Source organism: Lolium rigidum, chromosome 5 (assembly GCF_022539505.1).
Source record: "Lolium rigidum isolate FL_2022 chromosome 5, APGP_CSIRO_Lrig_0.1, whole genome shotgun sequence".
Lineage (NCBI taxonomy): Eukaryota > Viridiplantae > Streptophyta > Magnoliopsida > Poales > Poaceae > Lolium > Lolium rigidum.
The window spans coordinates 182,820,600-182,831,583 of NC_061512.1; the positions used below are offsets into that span (position 1 = coordinate 182,820,600).

The following is a 10,984-nucleotide window of genomic DNA, read 5'->3' on the forward strand; positions in this document are numbered from 1 at the left end:
TCCAAGGAAAAAATGTTCCGGTGTCGGTACATGATGTCAAGGGAGATGTTCATGGTCATTCTCCGGGGCGTCAGAAACTACGACCCCTACTTCCAATGCAGGCCCGATGCAACAGGTGCGCTAGGTTTCACCTCCTACCAAAAATGCTCCGGGGCTATTCGCATGCTATCATACGGAATGGCTGCTGATATATTCGATGAGTATCTTCAAATAGGTGAGAGCACCTTCCTTGAGGCCATGTACATGTTTTACCGAGCCGTGATTGTCGTGTTCGGACATCATTACTGTGGGGAGCCAACTGTTGAGGATACAAGGCGACTGTTGTCTATCAACGAGTCTAGAGGGTTCTCATGAATGATTGGCAGTATAGATTGCATGCACTAGGAGTGGAGAACTGTCCATTTGGATGGCAGGGTCAGTACAGCAGGCATGCGGAGGGACGGACTGTCATTCTTGAAGCAACCATATCTCAAGATTTATGGATTTGGCATTCATTTTTCGGCGTGGCCTATTCCAACAATGACATCAATGTGTTGCACCGATCACCGGTTTTCAATAGGCTCATGCAAGGCAAAGCTCCCCGGGGTGAGGTATGAGGTCAATGGAAATGAATATGACAAGTCATATTATCTTACTGATGGCATCTACCCTGACTGGGCCACACTGGTGAAGACTGTCCGTAACCCAAACTCCGAGACACGAGGAGGTTTGCCAATATGCAAGAGGCTTGCAGGAAAGATGTGGAGCGCGGATTTGGTGTGCTCCAAACTCGGTGGGCAATTGTCCGTCACACGGCAAGAAGATGGTCGCTGAAGACCATACATGAGGTGATGACACGTTGCGTGATCATGCACAACATGATCGTTGAGAACGAGCGTCCTGATGGCCACAATGAGAACCACTGGGAATTCCAAGGTGAGTTAGTTGCGCCACTCCCTGGGGCTTTATCTTAGGAGAACTATCTGCATATGAATGTAGAAGTCACTGACGAGAACGTGTGCAAACGGCTACAGACGGATCTGATTGAGCATCAGTGGGCATTGGTTGGCCATGAAGACCATGCCTAGAGGAATATCATTTTATTTTCATGTAGACTTTTTAAAATTTGGATGTAATAATTATGACAAACTCTTTATTTTGTTGTTTCCAAACTTCATAATTCATGCCGACACGGAAATGCGTCGAGCCGCTGGAGGCACCCCAGGCGCAAACGGACACGCGGACAAAAACGGTCTTTCTCGCATCCGTCGCGCTACGCAAATGAACGCTCGCGGACACCAATTTGCGTCGCGCCGCTGGAGATGCCCTAAACAAATCCTAGCCGTACAACTCGTGGCCTCGTCAGCATCGCCGTCATTGATACGGTCCCGAGTGGTAGACAAACCAAACCCCGAGGACTGAGTGCCCAAACCCGAAGCGCCACGCCACACCTGACCTCGCCGCGCGTTTATCTCGCTCGCTCGCTCAGTCATCAGTCATCCCTGTCTGTCCAGGACCAGCCCGCCCCATCAATCATCGTCATCGGATCCAACGGCCGCCGGCGCCGCCGCAGGAGCAGGGGGACGGGAGGGAATGGACGAGGGCGGGATCCAGGAGGAGCCGCCCTCCTCGGCGGCGCCGGCGGCGGAGGCGCGGCCCCTCAGGCCGACGCGGTCGGGCGGCGGCGGCCCGCGGTGGGTGGACGGCAGCGAGGTCGACTCCTCCGAGTCCACGCACTGGTCGCTCGGGGACGAGCGCTCCCACCCGGGTATCTCCACCGCCGACGAGGCCGACTCCGGCGGGGCCCCGCTGTCGCGGAGGTTCTCCTCCGGCTTCCGCCGCAGGCTCGGGAAGCGGCCCAAGCGGGTCGACTCCCTCGACGTCGAGGCCATGATCGTGCGCGGCGCCCACGGCCACGGTAACACGGTGCGTTTTTCTTAGCAATTCGGACGTCCTGGTGGTGATCCGCAGATTTGGGGGAGATTTTACTATTTGCCACGCTTTATTTCAGACTTCTATAACTTGCCACACATTACTTAGGCTTTGATAATTTGCCACACATTAGATTGAATTCTTTCTAATTTGCCCTTTTTCTCTTTTTACAACTCTATTATTTATTTTAACACCAAAATACGTTGGGAAATACATTACTAGTATGGTTTGGCAAATAACCTGGCTGGAACGATCCTGATCTGTCGATCGATCAACCAATGAAGTCGTTCCCCGTTCTCCTTGTTCAGCTGAGGAGAAACCAGGACATGAGAAAGAGGAGCTGGGGCGGGATCACCGGCAGCAGAGGCCGGACCACGGGTGGCGCAGCCATGGTTGCCGATCATGAACAGCAACCACCATATCCATGCAATCCCATCAAAATTTTCCCTATTTCGCTTGGAGAAGGTTAGTGACTACTGACTAGCAACCGAATTCTGCAATTGCAGATCACCGAATGCTCTGAAATCTGGTCATTGGGCCTCTTGATGTCTGCACGCACGAGCTCAGTTTCTTGGCCAGGTTGATCTTTTTCTGCCTGTGTATTCTTCAGATAACTTCTTATAGGAGATCAGTTCTTTGCGCTGGGAGATGGGGTGAGCATCGAGCGACAAGTGCTGCAGCTATGCTTCAACGCGCCATAGCTTTACTCGACACCGATGACACCTTCTTTGTCGGCCAGCCACGGAGGATCTCTCCAGCGGCACCATGTCCAGTAGGAGGCGCCGACCTCTGACGATGCAGCCGGCCTCTCGAGGAGGGATTCCGACCTTTGTCCGGTCAGCTTTGTCTGCGGGCGGTGGCTCTGCTCCTCCTCAGCCGTCCGTGGTGGCCGGGGGGCGGCGGCGCTCCGTCCGAGCTCTCTCTTACGGTCCGCTGCAAGAAAAGGAATGAGAGATTTTGGGATCTTTGGTTGATCGATCCAATCGGTAGAAGTACTGTATTTCCCAACGTATTTTGGTGTTAAAATAAATAATAGAGCTGCAAAGAGAGAAAGAGGGCAAATTAGAAAGAAATCAATCTAATTTGTGGCAAATTATCAAAGGCTAAGTAAAGTGTGGCAAATTATAGAAGTCTGAAATAAAACGTGGCAAATAGTAAAATCTCCCCAGATTTGGGGTCATTTTGTTTTTTCGCGAGCTGGAGTTGATTATTTAGACTGTAAAATGAAGCGACCGCTGACATCTTATCGATTGATCGATCGCCGGAGGTTTACTGAGGATTAGTCCTGAATCACGATGAACTTGTTCTGCCAATTCGGGTGGGCAATTGCGATTGGCTAGGCCTAGGCGTGCACATTAGAGTCCTGCTATACGTACGATAATTTTTGTCCGATACTTGTACGATCCTACGGGGCTGCGACTCTCGCGCGCGAGGCAATTAGAGGCTAGCACAGTTCGGGTCTGGGCTGGGGCTGAGATTGGATAAGAACCGGACCATCTCTCTTCTTCTGGTAGGTTACTTTCACTTAGGGCACCTTGGGCCGTCTATTTTAGACGGTTTACGCGGACAGACAGATCTGGTCATCGTTCTGTTTGGATCTCGCACTATGTTCAACGTGCGAGCACCCCAAAAGTGAAATACAAAAAAAAGAAGGAAAAAACAAAAAAATTAATCTAAACCATGTTTCATTAAACATATGAGGCAAATTTAAACTACAAAAGAAAGCCCTCTATATGAACTTTAAAGTAATAAAATATATAAATCCCTATCCTAGGGTTTGAGAAAGACGAGGTGGCAACCGGTGCGCTGCCTAGTCCCTGTGGGCCTCGTCGCCGTGGGCATCGACGATGTCCCCGGGCGGCAATGCGCTGTTGTGGCTCGACCGCACAGGGGACTCCGGTCACGGTGACCACTGGGCCTCTCCCCAGGCCGAGTGGGAGCCGCACGCTGCTCCGCCGCAGCAGCCCGCAGCTCCGCCTCCTCTCTGAGGTGGAGCTGCCTCTCATGCTCCGCCAGACGCCTCTCCTCGTTGCGCCGGCGCCTGGCCTCCTCTTGCCGGAGCCTAGCCTCCTCACGCCGCCGCAAGGCTTCCTCCTCCCGGCGGGCCTGGTCGAGCAACGCCTAGGCCTCGGCGTCCTCGACCGCCTACCGGGCCTCCTCCTCCATCGCGGAGGTGCAGATGACTGCCGCGAGATGCGGCCACTTGGCCTCCTCCTCCGACTTGGACAGCGCCAGAGCGGCACGCATATCCGGGTCATCGTCGTCCTCCGGCTTCGGCACCAGTGGTGCGGATTGCGCCAATGCCGCGTCGACGCCATGTTTGAGGGACGTTCCACGCGGGAGACCATTAAACACCAACGACCAACCTTCTCGCGTCGCGGCTGATGCGAATCGTAGCGTCCTCTCGCTGGCAAGGCGCCCCTAACCGCGAAAACCGTCGCGCCGCGAGGCGTCGGCACGCCCCATTCGCGCCCTTCGCTAAGGGGCCGGCACGGAGTTGCCGGCGCTTCTATTGGGCTGGAAAAATCGCCAGCTCTATTTGGGGCACGCTGATGCGAGCCCATTTTCGATGCCGGGCCCTAAAACGCTATCGGGGCCGCTATCGGGGCCACCGGTGGAGATGCTCTAAGGGGAATGGGGCGCTAGCCTCCTCGATGCAGCCTGTGAAGAGATGGGATGGAACTCTTGAAGAAGACGGGCAGTATGGAGTGAAAAGGTGGAGTCGTGAACAGGTTTTAACGATGTCAGCAGTATAGTGGTTTTGGTCTTGGGCTGGACTATGGCATGGAGCAGAGAATTAATTAGGAGCTGTAACTAGCACGAGGTGTAGGAATTGTCGTACAGAGATCGGATGAGAGTTGTCGTGTGTGAAGCAATTCCGTGCACATTATTACTGTCCGGCGGTGACTGTGCCCTGCCCGAGTCAGGACGCATGTGCTAGCCAGATATTTTTCCACCACATGACATGAATCATCTGACACTACGACTGACCCCTCTTAGCTGCACCTTGCGCCAGGACATGTCGTGGATGGGCACCGCCGCGATGGCGTTCCAAACCCTCGGAGTCGTCTACGGTGACATGGGCACGAGCCCTCTCTACGTCTTCAGCGACGTGTTCAGCAAAGTTCCCATCAAGTCCGAGGTGGAGATCCTGGGAGCGCTCTCACTCGTCATGTACACCATAGCGCTCATCCCTTTCGCGAAGTACGTCTTCATAGTGCTCAAAGCTAATGACAACGGCGAAGGTAAGATGCCCAAATTTGCAGCACTGGTTCAGTAAATAATGTGATCTAGACTGTCAGCTGTATGTTCAGTAAATAATGGTTGGGTGTACCGACTGCGTGTCTCATGGTTTGCAGGGGGCACGTTTGCACTGTATTCCTTGATCTGCAGGTATGCAAAAGTTAGTCTGTTGCCCAATCAGCAGCGCGTGGATGAAGATATTTCTAGCTTCCGACTCAAGTTGCCTACTCCTGAGCTTGAACGTGCTCTGTGTGTCAAGGAATGCCTAGAAAAGAAGCCACTCTTCAAAAACGTCCTTCTCTTCTTGGTTCTGATGGGGACTTCCATGGTGATTGGAGATGGCATCCTCACTCCATCAATGTCAGGTGCTTCATGTGCACCTTGTTTGGTCTTTGTTTCTTGTACCAATACAGACTATACAATCTATATTCACCTCGGAAATGCATTATTTCTGACCATCCTCTTTTTTTTTTTAATGTTCAGTTATGTCTGCTGTCAGTGGTCTTCAGGGTCAAGTCGCTGGATTTGACACAAGTATGGTATTCTGTATGCCTTCCATGAACACAACAGCAGTCTGCTTATGTTCTGTCATTAGATCATTGCCGGAATATTAAACTATCTTATTCATGAATGTTTTTCTTCATCTTTTTGCAGATGCTGTTGTGATTGTTTCCATCCTAGTTCTCCTGTTATTGTTCAGCGTCCAGAGGTTTGGAACTGGCAAAGTGGGAGTCATGTTCGCTCCTGTGTTGGCTTTGTGGTTTCTTAATCTCGGCTCCATTGGAATATACAACATCGTTAAGTATGACATCTCAGTCGTGAGAGCATTCAATCCAATGTACATCTACTACTTTTTCGAGATGAACGGCATAAAGGCATGGTCAGCTCTTGGTGGTTGTGTCTTGTGCATCACAGGTACCTCCTTACTCCAGCACCAGCCGGCAACTTAATACATCCCCTGAAGGAAGCACCGATCTTACAAAATTTACAAGCACAGCACACTCATTTCATGTTGTAATTGTAGGAGCTGAAGCAATGTTTGCTGATCTGGGCCATTTTACTGTTAAATCAATACAGGTTAAGACATTGACTAGTCAATTGACATACATCTTCTCTGAGTCTTACTGTGTGATCTATCTGATCTAAATTGCTATTTCCTTTTGTTTGTTCCAGTTGGCGTTTACTGCTGTGGTATTCCCTTGCCTGCTTATTGCTTACATGGGCCAAGCTGCATATTTGATGAAACACCCACATGCTGTAGAAAGAATATTTTATGATTCTGTACCAGGTAAGGGGTTCAGATGGCATAAATGCATCGTAGTTTCTAGGTTATTATCACTGTAAACAATTGCCCATTTGATGTTCCTTTGTTTGAACCTTCTTCTATTTGCCAAGCAGATGCTCTGTTCTGGCCAGTATTGGTGATAGCTACACTTGCTGCTATGATTGCTAGCCAAGCTATGATATCTGCAACCTTCTCTTGCATAAAGCAGGCAATGGCTCTTGGTTGCTTTCCTAGGATCAAAATAATCCACACTTCCAAGAAAGTAATGGGTCAGATTTACATACCTGTGATGAATTGGTTTCTCATGGTCATGTGCATCATCATCGTGGCCACTTTCAGGAGTACTAACGATATTGCCAATGCATACGGTCAGTGTTTTTGTCTTTAGGGAATTTACATCATTATGTTTTTGTTTTAGCATCTGGAATTTATATCTCTGATAAACTATCTTCGTTGAGGTTGTGTTGTGGTAGCAAACAAAACTCTGTAGTGCTGATTTCTCTTAAATCAGGGAGATATTCACTTTTATCTTTTTAAAAATCCATCTTCATGTCATGGCTTTATCATACTATGTTACATAACAATCAGATGATGGCCAGTTACCACTCATAGACATTGCATATGATATTATTTATCCTCAACAATGTTCTTATTTGTTTCTCATATGATTCTCTTAAAAAATTTCAGGAATTGCTGAAGTTGGAGTCATGATGGTTAGCACTGCACTGGTAACCTTGGTGATGCTTCTTATATGGCAAACCAACTTGTTCCTTGTTCTGTGCTTCCCTATTGTTTTTGGTGCAATCGAGTTCATTTACTTGACTGCCGTTATGTCAAAGCTGCTAGAAGGAGGATGGTTACCGCTTGCTTTCTCATCACTGTTTCTCTGCATGATGTATACATGGAACTATGGAAGCGTGCTGAAGTACCAGAGTGAGATGCGCGGGAAGATATCCCTGGACTTTATTCTTGACCTGGGGTCGACACTTGGCACAGTAAGAGTTCCAGGTATTGGACTTGTGTACAATGAGCTGGTCCAGGGAATCCCATCGATCTTTGGGCAAATGTTGGTCACACTGCCAGCAATGCACTCCACTATCGTCTTTGTTTGCATCAAATATGTTCCTGTCCCATATGTGCCGCTGGAAGAAAGGTTCTTGTTCAGAAGGGTTGGCCAGAAGGACTACCACATGTTCCGTTGCGTTGCGCGGTATGGCTATAAGGATGTCAGGAAAGAAGACCATAGCTTCTTTGAGCATCTTTTGGTTGAAAGCCTGGAGAAATTTATGCGGAGGGAAGCTCAGGAACTCGCGCTTGAGGCGAGCACAATAGAGGCAGAGCGTGATGATGTGTCTGATGTGCCCGAGGTACCTTCATTTCCTGCTACTGCTGCTGAGGATCTGCACGTTCCACTGCTTTCTGATCAGAGATTGAGTGATGAAAATCGAATGTCCGGCCCCGAAGGCAGCGTTCCTCTGCTCCCTACTAGCTCCATCTCCCCAGAAGAAGACCCCAGCTTAGAGTATGAGCTTTCGGCACTGAGAGAAGCCATGGCATCTGGGTTCACATATCTCTTAGCACATGGCGATGTGAGGGCGACGAAGCAATCATTCTTCACAAAGAAGTTCATCATCAACTATTTCTACGCTTTCCTAAGGAGGAATTGCAGGGTTGGCACCGCGGCCTTGAAGGTCCCTCACTCGAACATCATGCGTGTTGGGATGACGTACATGGTCTGACCAGCACTCTGCTGCGATTGTACTGCAATACCGAAGCTTGTTTCTTTTACCTCGCCGTTGATGGAACGCGACACCAGCTGGTAGTTCAGGGATTGTACCGCCACAGTGAACAAACTCACTGTAGCTTCCGGCCAACTGCTCATCATTTTAGTTGTAGAATTGGCCCTATGTGTACCCAGTTTTATTCTTGCCAAGCTTTTGGTTGATTTTATGTTATGTATGGTATCGACGGAGATATGTTATGTATGGTATTGACGGAGATTTGCATGGGCAAGAAGATTGATTTAGTCTTCTTCAGTCAACCTTGATCCTTGCCAGCTGTCAGAATTACAATCTGATGCAAGATGAAAAGCAAGGTGGTTTGTTCTGCTAGTACGCATGAAACCTGACTTCAATTTCTTGTCATATCAGCAATCAGAGTTGCAGCTTCCTCCTGTTAAAAGACGCCATGCTGATCTTAAACATAAGAGCATGGCAGTAAGTAGGAGTACCAGATTTCTTCCATATAAACAGAAGTTACATACGGAATACAGCATGGGAGACAACTCTGTTCCAGACATGCTCATACTAGTTCCATTCTGTGCCATGTGCTCCTAAATTATCAAGATGTGCATGAAAAGAAGTAAAAATAAAACTGCCTGAACATAGGATTAGATCATCCAAAACGTTTTTTTTTTCTTTCAATGCAGCTATTTTAGCTAGCCGGCATATGTAGGCGCTCCAGAACACAAAGATGTCAAGGAACACTGAGGTATTATGTCATGTTTGGAGAGGAATAATAGATAGAACGATTAAACTATTAACAAAACCTAACATGTATGAGATGCCTAGGTTAGATAGTTGACTTTATTGGGGTTTTGGGCCGCCGGCATGTGCACCTTTGGATCTCTGAGGAGGTGTTTTAGAAGAACAAGGTTTGCATGATTGCGTATGGATATCAGAGTCAGTAAGTGCATGCATCTATCCAACAAGGAGAATACTTCTATCCAACGAGGAGAAGCAGCTTAGTAATTGAATGTTGATCACCAGTGCATGCCCTAAGCTTGCAAAAATGACAGTCTCAGTGCGAAACTTCATGATACTCTACCCGACCCAGCGGTTGAGCCCGCAAAGTTGACCATAAGTCGTTGTACTCCATCGATTTTTTTCTTCGATAAAGAGAATATGTTAATATCAAAAGATATCAATTACACCTAGCCTCTGCAACAACGCAACACCCTAATGGCAGTACGGATGCACACAACCTAAAAAGATAAAAGAAAACTAAGAAAGAAAAGTCCCGCTATAGTATCTCAGGCCTAGCAACAGTAATACATCCAACCCCTAGACAACACCTAAAATACAGATTCTCTAAAAGCGACGCCTCCAAGAAGGGAACAATGCACCAGCGTCGTCGTCGCCCGATCAAAGATCTTAGGTTTTCACCCTGAAGATAGTCCCCGCTCTCAAAACAATGCCTCCAACAAGGTCATTGTCAGACACAACCAGTTAAGATCAGACCTTGGGTTTTCACCATAAAAGCTAGGACTCTGAACTTCACCTATGTTGCCGCCCCCACTTGCATACCACTGCTGCGAATCCCGGAACACCAAGCAAATTCCTCAACATCACGGAGACTTGAACCTTCTTTAGCTAATCCCCCAATCATGCCTTCATGAAATTCTGTGCTTCTGACTTCACCATGGACCAAAAGTCTCTTGATGTTAACACAGAACAGAGCTTCGCGTCGCTCCCTCTGGAACCAAATGGTCGGAATAAAAGCATGGGTGCGCGCGACCGAATACCACCCGATCCTGTGAACTCTAGGCAAAAGATGCACTGTTCCATTCGCTGTCGGAGCCTTTCGGAACTCATCACTCCGGCTAGATGAAAAAAGTTCGGCATCCGGAACGTCTTCATCTTCGCGAAAGAAGAACCCTATGACCACCACCATGAAAGCCGGAACGGCCGTCCCCCACGTCGCCGCCATGGCTGGGAACCGCGGTCCATCTTCCTCCTCCAACCCGGCCGGTGGAGGTCAGCAACGATCCCGCTACCGCCCTTTCCCCGTCGAGTTCCGCCACACCACCGCGTCTCCCGCCATGATCTAGGTGAAGTAGCCGAAGGCCACCGCCATCAGACCCTCCATCCACCGTCGCCGCCCCTGGAAGACCACGCTTCCGAGCGAAGGGAGTCCATGGGCGCGCCACCACCGCCCCTGCCTTTGGCAGCCGGACGCGGCCGCCACCGCCGACCCCGACGGCGGCAGCGGCTAGGAGGAGGAAAATGGACCGCCTCTTCTTGGATTCGGGTCGTCGCCCGGAGCCGCCTCGCGCGAGACGACCCGGGCCGAAGGTGGGAAGGAAGGAGAGGGGATGGGAGGGGGCGGTGGTGGAGGGAGGGAGGGGCGGCGGCGGCGCTGGGAGGGTAGAAGGGCGGCGGCTAGGTCAGGGAGGGGCGGCTAGGTCAGCGAGGGTCTGCCACTCCATCGATCCTTGTCAAATGACCATGGGAGACCGGCTATCTTATGGCTCTCCTATAATGATTACTTCGGTACAAGCAAGAAATGCACTCAAAGCTCAGAGAACCATCCGATGGCTAGCACAAGTGGACACCAGCCGCATTTGTTCGTCGTTTGTACCCTGTCCTTAGAACATGGACAAGTAGGCGAAATATATACGGTTACATCATTAAGCAAACAACTACGCTGCTGCGCAAGTACATTTTGCCGTGTTCTTGAAAATGTTGCATTGTCTATTCAAGTTGAGATAGTTGTATGAGCAGACACATGTTATACACTCGTGTCCAAGTTACAAAATATAAACCT

The 10,984-nt window shown here is 49.5% G+C and overlaps 1 protein-coding gene across 1 annotated transcript; it reads left to right on the plus strand.

The window, feature by feature from the left end:
• Positions 1-1,557: 1,557 nt before the first annotated feature.
• On the plus strand, positions 1,558-8,480 carry LOC124652086 (potassium transporter 23-like). Its single transcript, XM_047191113.1, has 9 exons — positions 1,558-1,905; positions 4,928-5,156; positions 5,271-5,519; positions 5,638-5,688; positions 5,809-6,069; positions 6,179-6,231; positions 6,328-6,442; positions 6,553-6,807; positions 7,127-8,480. The coding sequence occupies exons 1-9, from the start codon at positions 1,573-1,575 to the stop codon at positions 8,176-8,178; spliced, it is 2,598 nt and encodes an 865-aa protein (XP_047047069.1). The 5' UTR covers positions 1,558-1,572; the 3' UTR covers positions 8,179-8,480.
• The last annotated feature ends 2,504 nt before the right edge of the window (positions 8,481-10,984 follow it).